Genomic DNA, 27,697 nt, shown 5'->3' with positions numbered 1-27,697 from the left:
AGTAGCAATCACATTTGTTTTCATACGACTCATAGCAGCAACTCATAAAATTACACTGTGGACTTTTGAAGAGGGACAAGTGTTGCTTGAATTGGTGGCTGATGAAAGAATCCAACTAGAGCTGCATGGGACAAGTAGAAATGAAAAGCTGATGTGCTGAGCTGTTTTCAACTCCAAAAAACAGCAAGAACAACACACACATACCCTATGAGTAAATAATGCTTGACTTTACTGCAGTTGTGGTTTGTAAAGCCAATGATTCCTGTTAGAAATGGTATTTTCAACATCACTGCCTACATTTTTGGGGAAGCCTTTGTAGTGGAAAACCAGCCAGGGTTCAGGGACCAAAAGGTGAGTACAGTCAAGGAGTGCAGAGGAGGTGTCATGTAGTGGAAAAACAGAAATGAAATCAGAAATTGGTAAATAGTTTCTCGCTTTTCTCCAATTAGAGTACATTTGTTAGACAAGACAGGGTTTTGCATCTTAACTTTCCTTTTTGTATATGCTGTGAAATTGTGACTATTAAAATAATTTAGTTTATTAATAATTTTGCTGAAATATTAGGATGATTGTTATTGTTTTGTTAGCATTTAATGTCCATTGCAGAACTAAAGAAGCAGACTTTGAACACCAAACGTGATACGAATTAAATGTTTTTAGCAAAGGAAAATGTTTTGCATTAGTTGGCAAACTACTTTTTAAGCCTGATATATGTAAACAATCTCCTTACTGATTAGATTTTTTGATCTTTTAGTGAGCAGTCCTGTCTGACTGTGCAAAAACACCACATATTCCAGTGGCTTAGTTTCCAGAAGTGAGAAAATGTTGGGTTTAATGATACAGATCCTTTAAGCTGGGATCTGTCTATAGCACTTAGAGTATTCATGGAATGTCCGTCACTGCTTTGTGATTTCCGCAAAAAAAGTGCTCAGTTGGCGCTATGAGGTCATTGGTTGCCACGGTGCAGACCTTGTTAGGCAGGGTATTTAAGCAGAGATCAGAGGTCACTGCTTTGGCTCTGACTGATGAAGCACGCACACGCATGGGTGTGTACACACGATCATGCCGTCCTTTAGCTTTGTGTGGCATACACGTGTGTGTAATCAGTGTCGATCCCAGCTTAGTTGCTGATGCGTGCCCAGTCCCTGAGTGGGAGTAAAGTGAGTGTGTCTGTTTGAGCTCCAGATGCCTTTTTTCTTTTCATTTATTTAGTCTATTTACATCTTTTTTCCCCTCTGAGTGGCTGGCACTTATTCTGCAGTATGCTTCAGGCTTGCCCACTTGCAGACCTTCACATGCGCGACTGGGTGTGTAGGAGGATGAAAAGTGTGCGCGTGCATGTGTGGGGGGGCCATATGAGGACAATAATTCTCTTTACCCAATCTGAATAAATCTTATATTCTCTCACATTTCTCTCGCCTAGATTGCTTTTCCTTACTGAATGGCAATGTCAATCTGGCTCTCAAATCAAATTTCAGTTTCTCACTTTCAGTAAAGACACTGTGACCCCGTTGCCCTAATCCCATGTAATCTGGAAGGCTGGGTCTGGGTCTATAGCAGTTTAATCTGAAATTCCTGCCTTGCGGAAGTCTTTAATGGTACAATCTAGGCACAATCTGTAACCAGCTCATCTTAGAGAGAGATTCAAGGAGGATCAGAGAGATTCTCACACTGAGATGAACTAGCAGGATGTGAAGGAGTGACTCTGCTAGTTTTTGCATGGCAGTGTGTGTCCCTGCATTCACAAATCCCACAGGAATGTATGAGCACCCACACCAGTGCTTCTAGGCCCTGCCCCCCATCTGCTGTGCCTTTGACCCCTTCAGGCCCACAGCCTCATCCATCTATCTGTCTCTCAGCCCTTCTCTCTCTGTCTGTCTTTTTGTTCTCTGCCCTTTTGTGTTCGTCACTGGTCTAAAGAGTCATTGATGGTGGTGCTTGGCTTCATTGTAAATGGCTGGTGAAATGTAGCAGGCATTTTAGTGTGGGTCAGCCTTTGGCATACGTTAAAGAGAGTCCCATTATTCAAAGCTATACGCTAAAGCTAATCAGAGCAGAGGCCAGACTTGTATCAGGTCTTGGCTATGAGGGTTAACTTATTTAGCAATTCTAAGTACTATTCATCTTGTTATAATCATTCTTAATGATTAAAGATCCCCCAATCAAAGGTCATGGTAGTAGGGATTATGTATAGTGAGCAGTTTGTTTTAGAAGTGTAATTGATGTTGCTGTATATTTATCTGAGGCCAGTGGGTCCCACCCCTTTTTCTGGACCACCCATTTTCATGTAGCGATTTGTCGTCTTTCAGTACCTCTACTTGATCTTAGGAAGGGTAGATTAATTTAAATCAATGTAAATGGATGGATATTCTGTTTTAAGCAAGAAAATGAAATGGGTTTTTTAGAAATATGCCAGTAAATGTGGATTATGGTAGAGCTAGACTATATGATTGCAAATCTATATCATCAGGTTTGTACTCTAAATATTCTCAAGTATTAAAGATGGATATTTTTTAATAATGTTGCTGGGATCTTGGTTTTGTTTTTTGACCAATCCACTGATCATATTTTGTGATGTTATTACACTTCAGACTGTTGGTATTCACTTTGGTCACTGATAGTTGTCTTCTTTATGTTCAGTGTTGTCTTCACAAATGTCAAAACATGTCCAAATGACAGACACAACAGTTCTCTCTTGTACAGGCTGCTTAAGTTGCTCGTATGGCCTCAGTGTTTAGGTTCTCCTTCATGTTGCTTCCATTTGGCAGGTTGGTAAGGGCAGAATCATCTGACTAGGGATATGGTAGTGTGGGTGTATGGGGATGTTACATGAACACACAGTGGGGCACAGAATTAAAAGAAGTATTGATTCAATGAGTATAGTCAAAATCACATCAATTTAGCTTACTTTTCTGTTAATTGCCCAGCTCTAGACTAAAGAAATAATGTGAGCATACTGCCTCATACACTTCATATGCCTTGCAATATATTGCCTTGCAGACTCTTTAATGAACTGTTAAATTGCCATGGATAAAAAAGGTTCTGGCCAAAATGCTATCATGGCTACATCTGTGGATTATGTCCTAATCTCCTTCCACAATGGTGAAACAGCACTTTTATGATTTTGTTTTATGGTTTCAATACTGGGAAAAGCATATAATCTGGGATGAGAGCATTGGTTTTAATGCTTACAATAAACAAATGATATATTTAATGGTAAAAATTGTTTGTTTAGATGCCACAAGGCTCAGTGATGTAACTTTTTGCCCAGTTTATTAAATTACTGTTATCAGGCTTTTCTCTGGGTCCAGAGGAGTTGCTAGTCTATGCTTGGAGATGTTTATGTATACCTACTGGTCAGTGTTTTTGCCTGAGCTGTGTGTGTGTGTTTTTCAGTGCATGAAACTAAAAATCTTGTTCCCCAGCTTGGTTTCCGCTCTCTACCCAACATACACACCAGTCAGTCTCTCTCCACAGAAAGTGTGGCTCTTTTCCACATACTATGCATCTACCATATAAAGTGGAAACACACATGTACTCATAACCGTGACGGGAGCTGGAGCCTCTTCAGAGCTGAGAGGATGTAATGTGGGGAGCAGACATGAACTGGCCCCTCGCTGTGCGTTTCTGCTGGCAGGCTTTCTACGGGCCACCAGCTTTCACGCACTCCAGCACTCTGCCCCCCGGGTAACTGCGGTGGACCGCAGTGGGAATAGTTACCACAGCCAGACAACATTGCTATACAATGTGTTTTGAAGGTGGAGGAGGGGCCGTTTTTGTGTGCTGGAGGTTAAGTCATCCCCTACTTTAAATTCCTCCCCCACTGTGAGAATCAGAAAAGTTTAAAGGACATTAATGTCTAATTAAGTTCTAATGGGCGCGCTGTTCTTTTTAGTGCTGGGAAATGTTGCCGATTTGTCCAGTTAAAAGAGATAGAGAGAAAAAAAGGATCTTGCCACATTAAAAACAATATTAGCTAAAACTACTAGCACAGGCTTGGTTTGCTCTTGCACAATGTGTACCAAGACGTCTTCTGTGAAAGATGGGGGAGCTCACTCGACTTGTCGCCTTCTTTATGGCCCCGAGTGCAAACTTTGACCCGTTAAATCCCCCCTATTGTTCTCGATCGGTTAATCCACTTTTGCAGTCTGAAATACAGGTCAAGACTGCACCGGTCCTGGAAAGAGAGTGCACTGGCAATGATTGAGAGTGGATTTTTATGAAGATGGAATTAGATTGGAGAGGACACATGATCAGGGTGCAGTCAAAATGGTGCGGTTTTGTTAAAGATGGCACCAATAGCAATTTCCGTAGGCCTGCAATAGTACTAAATATGCCTGGCCTGACACGCCTGATAATACTGAATAATTTAATTTCTTAAAACCTCTTGGCTTACTGCTGGGAGTGTGTTTTTTCGGAAGGTTCGTGTTAAAGGCTTCTTTAAATCATTTGATGCATCGTTTGATATCGCATTTGTTGTGTCTGCCGACATCGTGCTTATAAAACAGATGAGATGCAAACAGTGAATGAAGCCCCGAATGAAGTGCTGGGTGCAGTCTTTTCATTATTTGCAGTCCTAGCTGAGGAAATTAATCGGCGCAGCTGATACCAGCCTTAAATTAGAGAGGGTTATTAAAGTTAACACTTCAGTAGCTCAGAAGTTCACAGGAGCTTGGTGCCCATTTGCAAAGGACAGTGATTAAATAGTGGATGATGAATCTTGGTGCAGTGATATAAACATTAGCACTAAGATTTGCTGCAAGTCCATATTAAGCTCTGCTTTGCTAAACTGAACAGTCTTTCAGTGTATAGCTATCAAGTACTGACAAGCCAGACAAGTCTCGGTACATTGATGAGTAATGCTATGTAATTATTTATGCACATGTCTTTCCAATTAGGAATGTTGAGTGGTAAAAGCAATGCATTTCCGTGTCTTTATTTGTCGTTTACTAGGTTCTCACACTTCAGTGGGAATGTTGTATCTAGCCAGACACCAGCGTTTGTTTCTCTGAATGTTCCTGCCCTTTACGACCTGTTTAGTGTCCTCTCTAACCGTCAAACTAGTTTTCATACTGTTATTGTTCTCTCTCTCTTTCGCCCGCTCACTCACTTTGCTTGAGTAAGTAGATGAACTGGTCTGATCAGTCAGAGTCGAGCAAAAACTGGGCTAATCCTTTCAGTTAAACACACACACACACACATACACACACACACATGTGAGGGAAGTAGGCTAATGCTCCAAGACTCTTCCAATGTTTGTACTCTATCACCTAACTTGGCAAGCAGGTGGGAGTTAGTGGAGCAGTTACCTGATTGGTGGTCTGCTGTTTTTGCTTTTTCCTTTTATTGTAAGCTTGGTTTATGCATTAAAGAATGTTGATTTTTAATGTGTGGAATTAATTTTGAATTTGGAATGCAGATGACACAGGCAAAATCAAACAAACAGTACAGACCAGCTACATATCATCGCTGTGCAGTGGAAAAATATGTACGGTTTTTCAGGGAAAATTACGTTCAATGGAAGTCAGTGTGAAAAGATTTTGTTTGGTGTTAGTTTGGAGCATTTCTATTGGTCAGTTAATCATAAAATATTTGAAAAAAAAACAATGGGCAAAAATGGAGATGCTAGTTTTTCATGTTTGGTCAGTGCAGTGATGTCTGTGCACTTCTCTGTTCGTTTCTCCCAAACCTGTATGTTTTGTCTGATTAACACATGGAAAAAACCTACAGCCAAGCAAGTGAAATACACTGGGTGAGCTATGTCATCCGCTGTCTATGTGCATAAAGCTTAGTAGATTTTAAAGCCAAATATTCTGAGCTATTACTCTAGGATCCAGTATTGATCTTTGTATTATAAAAAGTAAAGTGGTATCTTGAGATATCTAGTAAATGCAGGCCATAGTCCATTAAAAGCAGGATACAGATTGAGGAACGCACATGTACATTCAGAATGTCTCTAGCATGAGAGATTTCTTAGAAGTGATGTCCGAGCCTGATGTGAAATAGTTGAGCCTTGTTGGGTTTTAACAAATAATTGAGACTCAGCTGTGTGTTTGTGTGTTAGAGCTAAGTGATATCTCTCCCTCTCAGGCCTTAGGCAGTGTGTGTCTTGCCCTGAGGGATTAGAAATGTAGACTTTGGCTGGCTCGCTGATATGTAAAGAGAAGCCTGGCCCGATTTCACTCTCTGTAATGGCTTTGCGGATGTGCAAAATTCCGTTGCTCTGTTTGGAGCGTGGATGGTGAGGAATTTACCAAAGCTACGCCCTCACATCTTCTGCCAGATGAGGGAGAGGGACTGGTGAATAGATGAGGAGTAGATGAGAACCTGTGTGTGTGTCTGGTGTTGTTTCTAAACATGTTCTTTGTGTGCATAGGCTGCGGAGAAAGATAGTGGAGATGAGTGATGGAGAGTGAGTGAGTGATTGAGCTGACTCAGACTAAAATTAAACACTGTCTCAGTTTCTCTCTCTCTCTCTCTCTCTCTCTCTCTCTCTCTCTCTCTCTCTCTCTCTCTCTCTCTCACTCTCTCACACACACACACTTGCACATGAATACTCACACACTCCTTCCTCTCCTCCCTCTGTTCTGTGACTTTATGGCCTTTTGGAAGCCAAACAGATGTTTTGGGTTTACCTCCCTTTTCTCTCCCTTCATCCGTTTCTGTTCTTTCCTCAGTCATCTGCCTTCATCTCTCTGTTTCTGACTCTCTCTCTCTCTCTCATGCAGATTTGTGTAAATCTAGGAATTAGAATATAATTTTGTAGCTACGATGTGAGCAGAATCTACATCTGAAATCTTTTCAGTGTCAAATGATTCATATTAAACTTTAACTGATGTGTGTGTGTAAATATACATTGTGGTCAGAGTGGGCAATGAAATGAATGTATGAAGCCAGTTTGGAATTGCTGGGTTTAACATGAGGTTGTATGCACATGTATTGATTTTGCAGCATACTGCTGAAGCAACCGTTTGAGGTTTTAACAAGCCAAGTCTGTCAGTCTAAATGAGCAGGTAGTACACTTCCCGATGACAGGACTAAAGGCAGAAAGCACTGAAACAAGCTGGAAGTGAAAATTGCTTCTAACCTGTCCATGCAGATCATTCACAGGGAAGACTGTGTTCACATGGATTTCTAACCATTTATTCAAAGGTGGCGTTTAACGCTGCTGTTTTGATCTCGCATATAGGCAGGTCTGGTGCTTTGAGTGGCCTAGAGATATTCAGATGAGGTGGTTAATTCAAATGATTCTCCTCAGTACATAATAAAGGGTGCAAAATCTGAATAGCTCTTTTCCTCCCATGTTTTCTGACTTAGGCTGAGTTTTATTATTTCGCATTAATTTTTGGGGAATTTGACATTTCAAGCAGTTATTTGGTGACTGAATTGTTGTGCCCTGAAAGAGCAGTGTGTTTAGGTGAAGTTGGGAAATCATGCCAAAAAAGTCTATTTAATTTTCTATTTTAGATTTAACACCCTGCAAATAAATGTACTTTTATATGATGCTAATCCCTGTAGTTGCAGTTTTCACTTTTTATGAATTTATTTGTCAGAAAAATGCAGCAAATATATATATGCATTAATGCAAAGTTCCCTTACTTCTGCATGCATTCAAGAGTACTGATCCCTAAATAGTTAAATGCCTGTAATATTTTTTTTTTCAGTACCCTTGAATTTAAACTGACCTGATATTATGAAATTTCACTTCACAATCATTGTTTGGTTTTTATTAGCCAATGTGCTGGAATGCAGAACCGAAAAATGTCTATATTACAGCTTGCGTGCATATTTCTACACTCAGTCTCTCTTTCATGTTGGTGCCAGGTCCTTGTTTAAACAGAGATGTGTTGCTATGGCTCCAGGGTGCTGGCCAATCAGAGCGCTGGCTGGATTTCACTGTTGGAGATTGCAGTGAGAAATCAGCTTTCCTGATTGCACTGCTGTCAATCATCTGATTGGTGGAAACATGCCGAGGACTCCAGTCTAGATAGCAGAAATTTACTTCCTGTTTGCGTCTGATCTCACAAGTACAAAGCATGTCTGTCAACACTTGCTCTGCTGTAACTTTCAGAAGAATTTAGAGAGTGGGATTGTATGTGTGTGTTTTGTCCTACGGGAAACAACAGTCAGTCCTGCCTGTCAAGTTGACTCACAAATTACAGGTTACTGTCACCCTCTGCTTTGGCGTGGGTGTGCGTGTGTGGTGGGTGATGTGTGTTGAAATGGTGAATTTCATTTATTATTTCTCATGCAGTACAAAATGGTCACTAGGGCCAATAAACAAATGCATGAGAAAAACATGTTTATGGTATAGACATAGTATTTGCAACTAATTAAGTAATTGTGATTTTTCTATCAAATGTAAAACTGCCCTTTATTTTCAATTGAACTTTGTGGCCATGCAGGTAGAGCTTGAGCTGGCAAGAGTTGTGGGTGATGGAGGCAAGTTGTATTAAATTTTTGCTGGGAGCAGTGTTGATGTCATTCGAACATCGCAAAATAGGGTTGGTGAAGACCCTAGATGTGGATTGGCACGCTGAAGCTTGTAAAGTTAGTTTGTCACAGGGTTGGTATACATGGAGACAATATCAGCTGCTAAGTTTTATCATGTTTGTTGGACAGAAAACTGCTAGAGGTAAATGCATTGACGAGTAGCTGTAGTAATAAAATAGTTAGCTTTGTGCATGATGAGGGAACGTTTTCGAAAAAGTGCGCAGGCTACAAATATTGGTAGATGGGGTGAAGAACAAGATTAGAAATTGCTGGTGGACGTAGGAAAAAAGCTACAGGTGCCAGGATGCATCAACTACATTGAGGCCAGCATGGTGCTTCTCTGAAAGTAAATGGATAGTTTATATCATAGACTTAACAGTTCCATTCGAGGACCATCTGAGGTGAGGGAATGCGGGTGGCAGGCTCATGTAAGACCGGTGGAGATAGGTGTTAGAGGCTTTGTAGCCAAATCGGCCACATCGCTGCTGCTTCAGTTCGGCTGGAAACTAAGGGTAGCTGTAAAAGAGTTATCGGAAACAGCTGAAAGATCTAGTCAGTGGTTGTGGTTAAGGAGAGCACATTACTTTGGGAAATGCACTGTAGAGATGCTATTAGAACTGTCTGTGATGTAACGTGTAAAGTTCACATGGAACTGAGCATGCATCAACAGTGCCAGTGAGGCTAGGTTCAGCCTTAGTCACCAGGGAGGCCAGTGTGCATTTATGGTTGTTGATGGTAAAGGATAAGGTAGGACTGTAAAGCAGGCTTGGAAGGGGTGGCTCTGAGACGCCAGACTTCACTGTCGAGTTTTCTGGAGGTATTGCGGGCTTAATTTAGTGAAACACTGATGAGAGGAGGTGCCTGCCCAATGACCCCTGTGAAAAGCCAGTGACATAGTTGCTTGGGTACTCATGGGCTCATTTTTTAAGCACAAAGTTTTTTACAAACTTGTTGTTGTTTGTTTGTTTGTTTTTTCTTAGATGAATCTTGCCTTTTTCAAATTTGAGCCTTTCTACACATGATCTATAGTTACTACTCAATCAGCTTTTGTTTTAATATATCCTTAACTTTTGCAAAATAAACTATAATCAGATAAATCCATGACCAACTACACTAATTGAATATTAGCCATCCGTTACCTAAGAACATAATTTTTTAACATAAAACCTAAAACAAAGACTGACTTCATGATGGATAGTATCTGTTTAATTAATTAAATTTTTTTGGTGCTGGTGGTTGGATAAACTGCTCTACTTTTTGATTGTTTAATAAGAAATTCATTTTTATTTCTTTTAACAATTGACGTTTAAAATTCTCTTTCCTGTAAAGTTAAGATTTTGGAGAGAAACAGTTTTATTCCAATAAAATATTAATTTATGTGTATTTTTTTAACATGAATAAAAACATAAGTGGTTGTGGCCATAGTGTTTGTCTTTTCAGATCTTCTTATCCCTGATGTCATCTAATCTGTCTGATCTAGGTGATATCACTAGGTACTGTTTAGTTACGTGTAGCGCCAGTTCATTTACAGTGTTGTTTTATTTACAAACCCATTTCACAGACTGATATTGGCAAGCTTTTATCATGGTGGATGGACCAGCTGAACAGGGAGGGCCACCATAGTCTTCACAACACCCTCATATATAAGTTTACAGTTAACAAACTACCAATAATCAGATTTGTTTTCTGATTAGCTCTGTGTCCACATAAATAGGTCTGTTAAAATAGAAAACAAATGGCATGTGGTCATTTGGGTCATCGTTATTAGCTAACATATGAAGTGTTCTGGCACCAGACAATATGCGATATCTAGCCTTGCTTCAGTACATGCACAACACGCATACTTCTGGTCTGCCATTTAACATGAAAGTGCTGTCATGAATGTGTGTGTGTGTTGTGTGTGGGTGGGTGAAATAGGGTTAACTCCATTTCCCCAGTGGCAGGTAAAGTGCTCATATCTGGCATAGCTCACTTCTCACTCGCTAATCAGTACCAGACTACTCATACGGCGAGAGAAGTTAACAGCCAGTGCACATTATATTACACACTCACATTCTCTATAAGCCGTTTAAACTGTACACACAGCAACACTTCTTTTATTTGTTTTAGAAATATAACCAAGTGAGGCTGTGTTGGAGAATACTACTAGTTGCTACCCATTTTCCTTAAACTAATGTGTGTTTGCCATATAGCAAGTCCATCATTGAATTTTGGCCTTAAAAAATAAGACAAACAAGTTCACAAATTTGTCCACAAATTACTGATGGTTTTTTGTCAGGTCCAGAGACAAAGAAGTTTGATTAAAAGTTGGCCAAACAGGTGTACCATGAGTTTACAATATGTTTACATTAATTTACTGGCATTTGGGTAAATGGTGCCATGTAAGCCCTTTGCCTCATCAGTTTGGGATTGTACATATTTTTCCATGTTTATGTTCATCTGTGTCCTAACTACAACACCCAGTTACATCATAGAAACATTAGGAATCCTGTGATGCCAAGCCACTGTTGACTAACCAATACAGTATCTCATTCTTCCATCCCCAAAATGGTGAAAAATACAAATTGGAGGCGAAATCTAGCTTTTAACTCTTTCAGCTATAGTAAAAAATCCAAACTGATGGTAGGGTGTTTGTATGGCTGTGCTTACCATCTTGCTAAACACTTATAACGAGCCTCATGGTTTAAAACCTAAGAAGTAACGTTAGCCGCTGACAGACATGTCTTGGCTGATTTACTACAGTTGAAGTAAATTGCAAACGGTTAAATGTGTTGTTTGCTGAACTTTTCCACCTGATAGAAATGCAGAAAACAATTGAAACATTCCCATCATTCATTCAAGAGTGGTTCTCTCAATCCCCTGCCATCATCATCCCCCTCTGTGAGCCAATCAGCTCCTACTGGGGGAAAATGCTAAAGTTCCTCTGCTCCTTAAAAGCAGAAAACAATTCTGTTTCCTGTCTGTGTCTCTTACTCACTCTCACTCCATCGGACACACAAGTTGCGAAAGGCAAAAATCTGCAATTCAATTAAGAGTTTAATTTGTGTTTAAGATGCAAATGTACCCTTTCTGATAATGAGAACTTTAAGGGGGAAAAGAGACAGAGGGGAGATATTTGGTGTTCGCACACTTATTCATTAGCTGAGTGGTGCTGTGTCAACACACACACACACACACACACACACGCATAAGAAGTTGAGTTATCTGTTTGGAAAGGTCAGAAAATGAGTCTTCAGATTGGCACAGGAAGAAAACGGGGGAGGAGTGGGGGGTGGTGTTTTGTCACTGTGATTTAGCCCCCCCCCCGACAGTCACCCCATTCCATATGTTTCCATCACCCCATTCCAATTTTATTCTCTCTCAAAAGAGGTAATGAAATGTCACTAATGTGGACCCCTCACGGGTACGTCTCCAGTATCTTTTAAGTATGAGGTATAACTGTACATTTTTACCATTGTTTTTTGACGTTATGGAGCAACCCTCAGGTGATGCATCAGGACGTCTGTACTAAACCTGTTTTAAACATGGCCTAGCCCATGTCACAGACCCGTTATCTTGGTCATCAAAACACTGTTTATTCTTAGAAAACTGTAAAAGTAATAACTAATCTCTTTGATGTTATTCTCTTGATCTTAGGCAGTGAAAAGGATTCCTAGGTAAAAATGAATGTAAAATTCATTGTCTTTGGAACGTATATAAGGTATATAACCTTTACTTTGTCAATGTGTACCTGTACAGTGGCATTTCTCTGCCCATACATTTAGAGAGCAGTGTGTTTGTTGGTTGTTGACATGATCTATGTGGGTAGATTTGGGCTGATAATTTGCTTACAGTTCATAGTCAATGAGGCAAAACCAGGCTCTTTATGGTTGGCTTGTTTGAAGGTTTCTTTTCTTGGTCTTTTTCTTTTTCTCCCTCATGCTGTTATTTCTCTCTCTGCATTTTTGTCAGTCGTCGGTACCTTTGGTGTTCCATCAGCCCCCTGTTCTTATCTCTCCTCTGTTTCGGCTCATGTTTCAGTCTCCCTCTCTTGCTCTCTTACACTCCCACACTTCTCTCAACACCCCACCCCCTCCTTCTGTTAGCTGGAGAGGGAAGACCGTGTTTGGTTTGTAGACGTTATAGTAAATAATGTCTGTCTCTCTCTCTCTCTCTCGGTCTCTCTCGTACGTTGATATGCTTCATGGCATGTGTGTGCTGACTCGTCTTGGAAAGCAGGAAGCAGAGAGAAGAACATTTGTGTTCTTGTGAAACTGAGGCAGAGTGTATTCACAAAAGCTTCTCCTTCACTCACTAGCACCACCTCCTCTCTCCTCCCTACTCGTCTTTAGACTGTTACCCCACTAAACAAGCCCCTACAGCCAAACAGCAGCATCACTTCAGTCTTAATGAGGCTTATGTAGGCCACTTTGAAGGGAGCACACTCATTGTTGCTGTTCTTATGCTGTTATTTTAAATCCATATATGAGTATTATACCATGATAGTGAGACAAACTGGGACTGCTGTTTTGGTTTTAGACATATAGGTCATGAGTAGTATTACAGACACTGCACTGTATACCAGTTACATTTATTTAATTCTTTACTTGTTTGTGAGCTTTGTGCCTTGTTCAGCATTTTCCTTAGCTCGTTGTTGCTATGTCAATGCCAGAGACAGATATGATTGGTCAGGGAGATTTTGTCACTGGTGAAAATTTGCCTAAGCAAACAGGGGGTTGGGGTAACAAATAATGACTCATTGTTGCCATCCTAAAATGCGTTTGGTGTGCAAGATACCATCTGTTTTACATGTGTTTGAATTAGTTTGCTGCTATCCAAATTTATGACACAAATGGTAAAGGCCTTAAGGCATCAGTAAAGATATGATAGCTAGCAATTTAATGTGAAAGGTCTGAAAAGTTTTTATTTGTATAATCTGAAACACACTGTAAATTTGTGCATTATTTATATAGAGTTGACAGAATTGTTCATACTGTAAATGGTATCTGGAAAGTGTAGATAGAAGGTTCTATTCTGCTGTGTGGAACTGCAGAGTTGCAGCCATACAGCACAATTCCTACAGCTTCTGTGTCTATTTGCATTACTAATTTAAGCCAAGGCATCTGTAATTGTGTTAGCAGTGATATGACTCTTTCTGCTTCAAACACTGCTGTTGCGGTCCATTCCAAATGTCATTATTGTGCTGAAACAGTGCTGAGCTCTCATTGTGAAGGAGTGTTAGCAGAGAACAGAGCTTATGCATGATCATCTCTCAATGGAATGCACAGCCTGGGAGTGAAGTTAACAGCCTGGGGAATTCTGGGTAGTTGAGGCTGATTGCTTGCAGTTCAGTAGTAGACTTTGATGGCGACTGTTATTAGAGGCCATGAATGGTCTTGATGTAGAACACAATTGTGTGTTTTGTATAGGGTGATGTCTGTGTGAGAGGTTAGAAAGCAGAGATAAGAGAGAGAGAATGCTAATTGAACCCAACAAGTGTGTTTGTGTTACACAGAGACACTGTTAGACATGCAAATTCTTATCTTATCTGTGTGTCACCTGAAGTGCCGAAAGTGTTGGGATGAGGTCATTTTGTGTGTGTGTATGTGTGTGGTTGGACTAGGCTCTATGGATTGACTAAATTGACAGGAGACTCAGTGGAGCAGTGATAACAACAATGTAAATACGGGGGTCACCCCTAAGATTGATTTGTCCCCTCCTTTTCTTTTCCTGTCTCCCTCTTCCTTTTCCTCTTTCACACATTTTCTCTCTCTCTTTCTCTCTCTCTCTCTCTCATACACAAACTCACTTTTCACTGTATCTGCATCTTTGTCTTTCTCGTGCTCCCTTCCTCTTGTTTTTCCTCTCTCTACGCTCTTGTCTTTCTTTTCCCATGCTTCCATTTCCCTTTCTTTTTCTCTCTTGCACTCTTTCTTTCATCTCTCCTTTCCAGTTCCCCAGCTCTCGCTCCTCTATGGTTGAGTATAATGAAGGAGGTTGAGTGGGGTGTGGTTTGCAGATCTGTTTTTCCTAAATGTAGAGTTCCCGTCATGTTTTGGTGTGTACTCAGTCCCTCAAATCTCTTCGGCTGCAGCGGTTCCTCGTAAAGCACGGCGTATAGTGCGAGGACAAGAGGGAATTTCAACTGTAACTCTTTTGGTTCATTTATGTGTGAGAGAGATGGATGCATTGAGAAAGATGCAGATGAGATTTTGTGTGAGATAAGGATATTACATAGATTTGAAGATGGGGGATTAATTATGGGATTCTAAGATCCAGCATTTTGTGTTGGTGGAATTTGTTAAAAGCTAAGCAGACGTAGCACATAATTTGGGTGCACACACACACACTTGCGCACGCACACACACAGACTCCACAAAAACAATGAGAGGCCTGTTCTTGTGGGCAGTGTATGCCTGAACCTAAGTGCACGTGGGTGTGTGTATATACAGTGGTTTTGGAGACACACACACAATTGTGTGTGTTCATGATTGTGAGCGCTTGCATAAGTCTACAACAATAGAGCATTAAAATGAGGAAAGTTCACTTTAGGAGAGGGAGGTATGGAAATTGCGCACACACACAATATTTTAAACATTTTTATGTGTTTGATACATTGGAGCAGAAATAAAAGATCCAGAGCCAGAATATAAAATCCCCACAGTGTAATGAAGTAAAGAGTTTCTTATAGTGCGGAGTCCTAAATCCAATTAAATGGGGCCAATTATGCTCTCTTCGTAATAAAACGTACAGCCAGTCATTATTCTTTAAGTATTCATGGTACTCCTGATATGACTAGAAAATAACATTGTCTTATTTTAATAAAGCATTCTTAAGTAACCAGTTAATTATATTAAGTACTGTATAAGTATCGCCATGTTTAAAACCTGCCGCCAGAACGCTGGGTACACTGATAATATTTTTAACATTCCACAGACTGCACTAAAACACATTAAACAGCATTTATTCTAGGCTCTTCATTATGAAAGAGGCAGTTGATTTGTCTAAAGTTTGGATGATTGCCACCATATGCTCACAGAAGTGTGTTGTTTCCAACAATTATGTTATTTAGCTTAGTAATAGTTAAAAGATAAAACAACATCATGGCACATAACTCACACGTCTAATTATCTGTAACTGTCCAGTGATCTAAGAGGAGGAGAGAGAGGGAGCTTAAGAATGGAGGGATTTAACCTCACTGTAGGGGGTAAGGAGGGTCGGGACAGACAAGTGGAACTCCACCTGTTGCAGGCTCGCTCCCTCTTCCTCCTCCATTTTTCTCTGTCTCTCTCTGACACTCACACACTGTGAAAGGTGTGTTTTTTGTGGTCTCAGGGAAATAATTTTCACTGTTACTTTTTAAATTGTTATTTTTTATTAATATATTTTTAAATAAGAGTGTTGAAGATTTGAGTCCTTTTTTTCCATTGTGGGTCAAGTGAAACTGGCGATCTATAACTCCAGGAGAAACAAAATGGAGAACAGATCTGGTCACGAGGTTTTACATTCATATCACATACATTCATTACGTTCATGTCTCTTGTAAAGTCGAGAATCAGTCAAAACCATGAATAACATTGAGGTTTTTGAGCTGGAATGGTGTCACAGTGAAATTCTGTGTAGTGTTGAGGAGGAGGAGCTGATCCTCGCTAGCCCTTGGAGCTGAATGCTGTAGACGATAACATGCTTATGTCTATGATGTTATATTGTGTTTACTTACTCTTTGTGGTTTATTGAATCTTGAATGAAAGTTATAGGTTTAAAATAATAATAATAAAAAAAAATAGCCTCCCCCCCCCGTTTGAGGGGAAAATGTGTGTGAGAGAGAGAGAGAGAGAGAGATGTACATTCTTGCCAGTTTAATCTTTTCACTGTATAAAATAAATACCCATGGGTGTAGAACCAAACTCTGGTAGAAAACTTGTTGGTAGAAAGTGTGTATATATATATATATATATATATATATATATATAAAACACATGGTTCATTCAGAGCGGTACTGTCTGTCACAGTCTAATCCTGTTTACTGCTGGAAACACAAGTGCTTGGACAAGGCTGTGGAGGAGTATAAATGGTGGGAGACGGAGAGCAGGGCATCTGTTTGGAGTATTCAAGGCACAGCAACTGTCATTTCAGCCCCAGCCCACCCAGTGCACAGTGTATGCAGTAGTTCAGCCCTCGAGAATTCTCACACTCTGTAATGAACGATTACAAAGTTGTAGCCTAACTCAGGGGTGTGTAAAAGAGAGAGAGAGAACACAGAGTGGTCTAGGCTCTGAAATATTTTTATGCAGTGCTTGTTTTGGGTGTTTAATTACAGAGATAATGAGGTGTGAAATGAGCGTCTCTGTGATGATGATGATGAGCGGTTTCCTGTAAACGTCACTAAACCCTTCCCTATTCCTTCTTGCTCAGACTAGGGGCTATGGATATCTGCTAACCAGTGAACTACTGAGGTGGCGTTGTTACTGAATAGGTGTGTGTGTGTGTGAAGGAGAGAGAGCTAGAGCGGGTCTTTAAACTGACTTTAGGGTATGTGTACTGAGATCTTACCCTATAACATAATTTGTGCATACAGACCTATCAATTGAATACATACAGATGTAATAAAATAAATTAAAAACTAACATTTAAATATCATAAGTGCTGTAAATAAAGACAAAGATTCATTAATATAAAGCTGAATAAGCCACGGTTCTTATAAAAACAAATATTAATACAGCATTTTGATGAAATGTAAAGAACAGTGCCTTTATATATTTAAAAAAAAAAAAGATAATCATCAAATACAAAATGACACTCCCACTCCCCCACCCCTTCCTATTTCTACAAGGATTTTCATTGCAGAGCAAAAACGGTCACATGTTGTGGGCTAAGGAGGTGCCTGGGATACATCAAAGTAGCAATAAACCTGCTCTTTTGGAATTATAGCATTCATTTGGGGAGCAATGATACCAGTGCTCAGTGTAAATAAACACTGCTTTATAATGAGTAAAATCAAATAAATAACTGAAAAATCAAGTTAATTTTTAAGATATAAAATGCTTTGTGTATCACTGATCTAAAATACATGTAGAACAAACTAAGGTTCCTTTTCCTATTTCATTGCTGTTTTGTGATTCAAACAAGCTGAGAAACTCTGATTGTGTCCTTTCCTGTAAACCCATTTGGACATTATAAGAGAAAAAAGAGGAGCATAGACAGACAGTTGACTGTTAGCACTCTCCGCTACTCCCTTGAGGTAAAAATATAAACAATCCCAATTTAAATTGTGTAGCCTACAGTAGTTACATTAGTACTAGCCACAAGCTGTCTGTTTATACCTCCCGTGTTTAGAATATGGCTTCAAAACAGCATGCCTAGAGTGACAGATGGATTGAACACTTATTAGTGTTACTACAGCATTTATAAAATAGACAAACTCATCCATAATGAAATTTGTTGCGACTTTTTATTTAAATCAATTTTATTGATTTTATCATTAGTTGATCCAGCAAGTATCAGCATGAAGAGCATGGAGGGAAAACACACTCCTCTTATCCATATGTTGTTTCTGGGCTAATGTGCTGTCGTGTGGCTAGTGTAGTGATATAAACATAAGAATCTTAGCCACTAAACTGAAAATGTAAGTTAGTGGCTTGCTTTGAAGCACTATTACACTTGCTGTTACCTCAATAAATGCACTTAAACGCAGGCCAAAAAACAGGGTCAGCAATGGAGAATACTGATGTATTTTCCCATGCAGGTACACAGAGCTATGCTAAAGTGGTGCAGAAAGGAAATAGTGGTCTAAATCATTAAATCTGTAATAAGTGGGGCATGACCTGCAAGGACTTTATACATTATATTAATTTCAGAATTCGGAGACAACTAATTACTGCACCTAGTACCTTATTGTAGATTAGAAACCATGCAGAAGTGAAGTTGCCATTTGAAATACTAGTGATACAGGACACTATGTTTATCAGAGTGATATATTTAAAAAAGGAAAGAGGACAGGATTTTTAGGCACCCGTTTCATAGTGTGGTTAAATAAATTTAGATTTGGTTTCAGCATGTTGTATGCGCAGATGCTACTTAATGTTATTGGTATCAGAAGAGTTTTGGTCCTAGTCCTGATTCCTGTTGGTCCTCATTCCTAGTCACACCCTTTATCTAAGAGTCTTTTAGCTCAGTCATACATTTCTTTAGTGTTGTGTGGTCCATATGTGCATTTAGCATTTGTGTGTTTGTTCAGCAGGGCTTTCTCTCTTTCTCTGTATATGCTCTCTTGCTCTATTTTTGTTCTCATGCTTGCGCTCTCTCTCTCTCTCCCTCTCTTGCTCGCTCGCTCTCTGTCTCACACATACACACGCACACACACACACACACACACACACACACACACACACACACACACACACACACACACGCTCTCTCTGAAGCGAGTGCTGTAATTGATATGCCACAAGCAATAAATCAGCAGTGGGCCCTGCCACCACACCCCATTATCTAAGGAGACAGGTTTAGCGGCCTGTCCAGAGGCTCCGTCTGGAAGTGTGTGTGTGTGTGTTTGTGTGTGTATGGTGTATGTGGACATTTTCTGAGCGGTTATGAGGGGACTCCAGCAGGCCAAGTGGTGTGGCAGGGTGATGTCCTCAGGGTCAGGCAGATGCAGAGCGAGAGAAAGAGCAAGTTAGAAAACGAATCCCAACTTTTTCTGCTCAATCTCTCTATTTCCCCACATGCAATCCCAGACACTCCATTATCATTTCCTTTCTCTCTTCTTTTCATCACCAGCTGCAATTTCAAAGCCTTTCCAGCACTTACTTTTTTTTTCTAATTTCCATATGTATTTTTTTTAAACTCACTCAAAAGGAAATTGAAACTTAAGTGCTAAAAAGCAGGAAGGAAATTGAAAATCGCAGGGTCCGAAGAGGCAAGAATGCCTTTCAAGGGGAATTGGAAAAGGAGGGAATTTCTTTATCTGTGAAGAGAATTGACAATTTTCCCATCTGTCAGTCATTCTCCAGGGACTGTGGCATGGTGAGGGTTTGATAACTACCCCAAATCTGTTTTTCTCCATCTCTCAGTCCTGCGCTCAGCCTTGGTGGAATACGCTATTATGCGCTAAATCTGTGCACTACAAATATGTGTGTGTGTGTTGGGCTGGGGCGGTGATAGCATTTTGCCCATTACTGCGCCAGATAACAATGCGAGAGCACGCAGATGCAATTTGTTGTGAAATTTACGGTCTGCTACGTCAAGCCTGATCCACACAAATGAAGAGAAATGAGTGTTGAGACAATCTCCTACAGGTACCTGCCTCTAACCATTTCTCTTTCTGTTTTTCTTTCTGTTTCTGTTTCTCTCCTTCTCTCTTTCTCTCTCTCTCTCTCTCTCTCTCTCTCTCTCTCTCTCACAGTCATTCTCAGTGCGTAAATGACATGACTAAATGAGCTAGCAGGCTCTAGGCTCCTCTGTTGGTTTTAAATTGACATCTGTTCTCAGTGCACAACGTGATTTGTACAGTTGAGAGCAGAATGAGATTCTTTTATGGCAAGCCCATCATTTGATTGTGATGGTGCCTGCTTATGTCAAGCACGTATTTACTGATGCTAAAGCCATTTGGGTAACAGTGCTAGTATAGAAACTGGAGAAAAGTCTCACAATAAGTTTCTAATTTAAGACTGAAGCATAGTTTGAAGTAGGGTTTCTGAACTAGCTGAACATTTCACTCTATAACATGTATGGGTTGTGGAGGACAGTAAGAAACATAATATTATTGCGGCATATTATTTTGCCCCACCAGCTAGTGCATGATGACATAGTCAGAGCACAGAAGACAGAGTTTGGCCAGGTAGGAGTCACCAAAAATAATGAATTGTGTAATAAATTGTGCTTATTTGTATTGGCATCGACACAACTGCCAACTGAACAATATTTAAAGCAGTATTTCAGGGCTCCAGATTGTGACAAAAATGACTGCAAATATTAATTTATGAGTAAAATAATTGTGACCATTGGTGACAGTTTGCCACTTTTGATTATAATTTTTAATTGTATGGCTAGTAAAAAATGCATGCATGATCGTAGAGTTTAGTCCATAACATGACAACAGAAGCATTAGCTAAGCGGAGCTAAGCCGTTATCAGTGAATGGTGGAATGTAGTAAATGGTGAAGCAAAACATATCAGATTTTTTCACACAATCTACATCTCCATCAGACCTAACGAGGTCATCTGCTCAACGCCAACATCACTCCGTTTGCACCAGTGCAAGAGTCAAAGACATGAAAAAGCATGCAATTTCTTTATGACCTATTATTATGCATATTATTATTTGGCACAAAAAAAGCTATTGGCGCCTTGTTTTTTTTTAAGACCCAGTGGCTGGAGCCCTGTATTTAATAATGTATTAATTGTGCTTCAGAAGAGTAGAATATTTAGATGAATTTGAGGTTTTGATAAAAAAAAAATGCACTACATTTTACAAAAGCTCACAAAAACAAGTGATACAGCTATATAATATGTATTCCCCATTTCAGTATGTTAGTTTTTATTCTATGCAGACTAAACCTTGATGCACACACGCACACAATTATTAATTTATTCATTATTAATCTATTCAACGCAACTGATTTATTTAAAATGAGCCTCTCTTAGTTGCACTTTGTTTTAATGCAAACCAATGTTTAAGGGTTTCTACAAATACATATAATGGCATCCTAATGGCAGCACTATTCAGTTGTTTTTAAAATCATGAAAAATCCTGCATGCTATCAGGTGTCTGAACTTTTTCCCTATTACTGTACATGTCCGTTTAATATCTGCAGAATGTGTGGTGTGTATCTATGATCTATTACTCCATGATACTAAAAGGGATTTAGTAGCATTTATGACCTCATTGTAATGGAATTATGATGTCACACGCTAGCCATTTGAGTTGTGCCAGCTGGCCATTGTGTGCCGTTATCAGCTCGTATCTTCAGCTAAAACGGTATTGTAATGCATTCTAATGGACTGGTCTTCTCAGGCTCCTCTGCCTTCTCAGCCAGAGGAATGCTATCTCTCCCTTTTCTCTTCCTACGCTCTCTCCTTGCTTTCTGAAGCCGCGTGGAGTGACGCCACTTCCCCTCCTCTCGTCCTTGGGGATGATGGACAGATAAGAAGGCCCTCAATCACCCGCCGAAGGAAAAAGAGGCTGCGGAGATAAGAAATGGGCAAAGAAAAGAAGTGCAAGAAAGAAAAACATTCCTTATTCTTCTCCTCTTTCTCTCTCCTCGTTTGATTTTTCCCTTATCTTGCTCAGTTTTCTCTGGCCCCTGCCCTTCCTCCCGTTCGGATTTCTCAGTTTTCACTGCCCTGACACTCTACTTTTCTCTCCTCCTCTTTTCCAACTGCCTTTGGGTTAGTCTGGGGCGGCTGGAGCTGATCAGTAAGAAGGATTCTGGTATAGATTACTTTAGCACCTACATCAGTATGGGATGATGAAGGAGATGAACTGCCTTAAAGGAACAGTGCAGGAAAAATGAAGTTGGCTCAGTTTTCCCATTACCCCAAATGTGGATGATTAGCCAAAGATATGTTTGAAACGAATATCCCACCAAGTATGTTTTAGCTGAATGTATGCATAAATCATCCTTCGCCACAAACCACATCAAGATGTAATTTCGAATACACTTGCTTGCTTCATGCCCCCTTCCAGTCAGCGATTAAACCACTGCATGCAGCTTGAAATCCGCACCCCACGAGTTGACAAGATCGGTTCCTTAGGTTTATGACATTAGAAACTCTGGCTTTCTGAGTCCACCCATTTGAGACTGTTTTTGGAACAACACAGTCTTACAGTAGAAATGCTCAAACGTGGGGTGGACTGCTGATTTAAATAATTTAAAAACACCGCACACATTTTAACAAGATAAAAAGCTTGATTTTTCACAGAATGTTCACTGTAGCATAGAATATTGGTAGAGTATTGGCTTCATTTGCCTTATAGCTATAATGTACATTTACAGTCAGAGTTTGTACATTGAAAACTTTAATTAGATTTTTAAAATTGATTCATTCTTGAAATTCATTCACCTTTTATCCTTTCAACATCATTCACTTGTGTAGGGTCTTATTGGCCTGATTGTTTGTCTTTGAGGATGAAGTACCTTATAGGGATTACTCTAGTAGGAGTCTCCCCCCTCGCTCACTGAACTAATAAGCTACGTTAACCTTCTTACACCAAAAGGTCTTGTCTCACTAGCCTAGACTGCATATAATTGAGGATATGAAGCATGACATTAACCTACATGTGGCCATGCAGACTGAAACTAATGGATCATTTATACACCCCACTTACTGACATGCAGAATAGTTCACTGCTGAAATATGCTGTAAAACTGCTCAAAAAAGAAATGCTTATGAAATGGGTCAAATGGCATGTGTTTTTGTTTTACTTCAGCACAGCCCTTTCTTGCTACTCTTTAAGAAGGCTATTAATAATTAATCATTTTACATACCACGTTTGGAATTAACAGCATGACTACTCACTAGTGCGAATAATTACGTTCTCCAGGCAGCTTTAACCTACATTTCAGTCTCACTGAGGTTTTGGTGAGGATTGGCTCTTTATAGTCCTATGGTTTTTCTGAGTGTGACAGAGAAATAAAGCGTCACCGTTGAATTAAGCCTAAGCTGTGTTAAAATACAGAAATACTCCTGCACTTTGAATGCACTGTGGTGGGCTGGGAATGGTGGGGAAGAGATTTATTGGACAAGGTCATGGATAAAGCCATTCCATTTGGATGAAGTATATGGAGACAGAGATTTGACTTTGGGAACTGATATGACTTGCTTGGTGATTCAGGCTTGTTGCTGAGTCAACATTGTTTGGTAAGGAAACTTGATGTAATAGATTAGGGATTTTGTTGTTCCTTGGGGCTGATGCTTAGCCTGGGGTTTATTTATTTTTTAAATTTTTTTTTTATTGTTTTCCAGAGTAAAATGACAATTATGGATACAAGATGAAGTGGACACCCACAAAGTTCCCTCCCACCCATTCCCTTACTCCATAATAAACCAGCCAATCCCTGGTAGACCTCTGTAATAAATAAATAAATAAATAAAACTAGCTGTGTGTGCTGGAGTAACGTGGTAATTCATAAGGAGTTCAATGTCAAATACAAATATTGATATAATTGTAGAATCTAATGTGCTTACTCTTTACTCATACTAATAACAACCAAACTAGACTAAGTGAAGTGCTGTTACTAAAATGACTAATAAAAAGAAAACTTCATCTTGTGTGTCCTCATTTAGCCTATTTTTAATTCTCAGTTTTGCGGCTCAGTGTCCTGCTGTCTCCATTCTCCCTCTGCCCCCAAACCTATGCTCTGTTATGTAGCTGCTGAATTAGTTTGCTTTAATAATTTATTTGAAAATATATAAAGCTACAAATGTTAAGCAGAATTTTCTGTTTCAACCCAATAAATGTAATTAAAATGTATATATATTAAAAACTAGTAAGTTGTCATATTCAGTAGCATTTGTCTTTTCCGTACCACTCTGTTGAGGCATGGAGTGTGTGTCTGTGTCTGAGAGAGACAGAGAGAAACAAAGAGAGGGAGGGAGAAAATACTTAATCTGCAAAAAGCTCCACTCAGACACTTTGATATAATGGATGTGTTATGAATTCATTGAAGAGAGCCCCACGAAGCGTCTGCTGTTTCACTGGTGTCCAATGATGAGTTTGTGTACAGTGGTTCTCTTAATCCATCTTGAGCCTCCTGACCATTTGTCTTAGTAATTAAATGTTGTCAAGGTTTCGCCCCATCTGACCACATTACTTTGAGCCATTTATTTTGCATAGATGAGGTCGTCTTAACTTTTCTCTTCGTTCTCTGCCTTTCAAGTATGATGCATAATCAATAGTAAGTGTTCCATTTGTACTCATAATGTTTTTCTTTTTTTTTTCTTGCCTTGTAGGCCCACTGGCTGCTGAGCTGATGTAAATGATGCAGTAAATGACAGCTTTGAGAGGAGATAAGGCGAAGGATCAGTAGACACTGTCTGCCCATTCTAATCGGCTGAATATTCATAAATAGATATAAAAATCAAGGTGCTACAGGTTGGAACGACGGACTCAGAAAGAGGACCCGATCTTCCTGTGAGGACAAGACCCACTATGTGGCCTCAACCGGGGCCACACTGTGCCCTCAGCCCAGGGCGAGTGCTATTATTTGGGCTAGTGACACTCTCCCTCTTCCTTACTTCCAGTGGAGGAGCTAAAGAGCCCTTCCAAACCTTTACTCCATCAGAATGGGGCCTCACCCACTTGGCCATTCATAACACTACTGGCGAGGTGTATGTTGGTGCTGTTAACTGGATCTATAAGCTCTCAAGCAACCTTACCAAACTGAGGAGTCACATGACTGGCCCGGTAGTGGACAATGAGAAGTGCTACCCCCCGCCAAGTGTACAGTCCTGTCCACATGAACTGTCCCAGACTAACAACGTCAACAAACTGCTGCTGGTCGACTACAGTCAGAATCGACTGATCGCCTGCGGAAGCACCTCACAAGGCATCTGCCAGTTCCTGCGGCTGGATGACCTCTTTAAACTGGGAGAACCTCACCACCGCAAGGAGCACTACCTGTCCAGTGTGGCTGAATCTGGAACTATGTCTGGGGTCATCATTTCGGAAGCATCTCGCAGCAAGCTCTTCATCGGAACTCCCATCGACGGAAAATCTGAATACTTCCCGACCCTTTCCAGCCGCAAGCTGATGGCCAATGAGGAGAACGCCGACATGTTCAGCTTCGTCTACCAGGATGAGTTTGTCTCGTCGCAGCTCAAGATACCTTCAGACACGCTGTCCAAGTTCCCAACCTTTGATATCTATTACGTGTACGGCTTTAGCAGCGAGCAGTTTGTGTACTACCTCACCTTGCAGCTGGACACCCAGCTGACCTCTCCAGATGCCAGCGGAGAGCAGTTTTTCACCTCCAAGATTGTGCGCCTTTGTGTGGACGATCCAAAGTTCTACTCTTACGTGGAGTTTCCCATTGGTTGCACTAAGGATGGCGTGGAATACCGTCTGATCCAGGATGCCTATCTGAGCAAACCGGGAAAGCAACTGGCCAACTCTTTGGGGGTGTCTGAGAACGAGGACATTCTGTTCACCGTCTTCTCCCAGGGCCAGAAGAACAGAGCCAAGCCCCCGAAAGAGTCGGCTCTCTGCCTCTTCACGCTGAGGCGTATTAAAGAAAAGATCAAGGAGAGGATCCAGTCCTGCTACAGGGGAGAAGGCAAACTGTCTCTGCCATGGCTGCTCAACAAGGAACTGGCGTGCATCAACTCGGTAAGATCTTGCTGTCGGAAATACTGCATGGAAATAATCATTGATTCGATGGATGGATGGATGGATGTGTGGGTGGTTGCTCTCTGAGGGGCTGTCTCCATTAGCATAGCAGGAGTAGAGAAATCATTGTCCAATAAATACAAATCAGTTTTCCAATAAGCTAGAAGCATTAATTTTTTATGTGGTGTTCGAAAAGACTAAAGGTTAATATGGTAGAACGTCTCGATAATGGTGAACGTGACAGTAATTAAGATTGCTCACTGCACAAGCATGTTTATTTTTCCCCTGGCTGTGCAGTTGTTGACCTACACCTTGTTTGGCAATGTAGTGTTGAAAGGAAGAACTTAACATTTTTGTAGTGACAGTGCTCTAAGGTTGCTCCTACTTGCACATTATAGGCTTTAAAACTAAATTAGAAATGCCTTGCTTTGATTAACATTAGGACAATTATATATATGATATATACAGTAGCACTGTGTACTTCTACACTTACAGACGGTTGTCTGTAGGTTACTCTAAATACATGGTTAGCTTTCTTGTTCTTCAGTGGTCAGGACCCCCACAGGACTTCCACAAAGCTGATATGATTAGGGTGGTGCATCATAATCAGCGCTGTGACACAGACGTGGTGGTGTTAGTGCGTGTTGTGCTTTTAAGAGTGGATCAGACACAGCAGTGCTGCTGGAGTTTTTAAACACTTACACCTCATTTGTCCACCTTGTAGATGTAAATCACAGACAGTTTGTGTTGACCCTCCTTTAGTCCTTCATCAGTGGACACTTTTTTGTATTTTTTGGTTGGTGGACTATTCTCAGGGCCTTAAAAACTCCAGCAGGACTGCTGTGTCTGATCTGTGCCTACCAGTGCAGCACGTTAAACACATCACCTCCACATCACGTGCAGCACTCCACCATGCAAATCACACCTGCTGTCTGTAATTGTAGAACTACAAAGTGCTCTTGTATGGTTAGTTTGGCTGAGAGAATGGACAGTGAGTGTAGGAACAAGGAGGGGGTCGTAATATTATGACTGGACTGTGTAGAGATAGATGGAGAGATAGAGAGACAATACAAAACTAACATTGGATAATTTTGAATAAATTGCCCACAGCAGAAAAACTGGATTACTGCCCACCACCTCTCCTGCATTCTTCAGTGGTTGCTGCTATTTATTAGCCCAGTATGCAGCTGTTCTTTTATAATGTATGCTTCTTTTTCAAATGAATATTCTCAACACCCCTGAAAATGGATTACAAAGCCATGACTTTAGGTCATGTACTGTTGTGAATAAGGAGTTGTGATTTCAAGCTGGTTTTAATAACCTGCCTCTAGTCTTACCTTCCTACTCAGAATGACCTCACTGAGCTTCATTATAGCAAGTTCAGCGAATGTTGTTTATTTTTAGTGAAGGACTCATTGGGTGATCGGGACAGCAGTCGCCTCCTCGCTTTTTAAAGAGCCTTTATATTTTCAGTTTTCCCTTTGTCATGTTTTGCTGCCCACACCTGTTGGGCTTTTATGCAGTCCTGTGATTTATTTTTTTGAGCTCTGTCGTTTTAAATTAGACACCTGCAGGTGGAGTTTGCCATCCAGAGGGAAAGCGTGGGTGGATGCAGTGGCTGAGATTAACCTAAAGGGTGATTTTTGTCAGTTTTATTTATTCATAGGGACATTGATATGGACAGAGTCATCGGTAAGAGCAATATACACTGTACTCTAACATTTTCCTAGTGCTTGTTCTTTTTACTTAGCTTGCACTCTCTCTCTCTCTCTCTCTCTCTCTCTCTCTCTCTCTCTCACTCTCGCTTGTTCTCTCTCTCTCTCCTTTCATTATTCAGTCAGACAGGAACATCATTAGTTCGGCTGACTAGATTTCTCAAGTCCCTCTTTCTCTCGCG

At 40.4% G+C, this 27,697-nt stretch overlaps 1 protein-coding gene across 1 annotated transcript in view; it reads left to right on the top strand.

The window, feature by feature from the left end:
* The window catches only part of plxna1b (plexin A1b), a 172,264-nt gene that overhangs the window by 9,318 nt on the left and 135,249 nt on the right, over positions 1-27,697 (top strand). The window contains exon 2 of the mRNA XM_066662771.1: positions 24,426-25,800. Coding sequence (XP_066518868.1) covers positions 24,625-25,800 — 1,176 coding nt within the window. The 5' untranslated portion in view covers positions 24,426-24,624. The remainder of the gene's footprint in view (positions 1-24,425; positions 25,801-27,697) is intronic.

Source organism: Hoplias malabaricus, chromosome 3 (assembly GCF_029633855.1).
Source record: "Hoplias malabaricus isolate fHopMal1 chromosome 3, fHopMal1.hap1, whole genome shotgun sequence".
Taxonomy (NCBI): Eukaryota; Metazoa; Chordata; class Actinopteri; order Characiformes; family Erythrinidae; genus Hoplias; species Hoplias malabaricus.
This window is presented reverse-complemented; position numbering and strand designations above follow the sequence as displayed.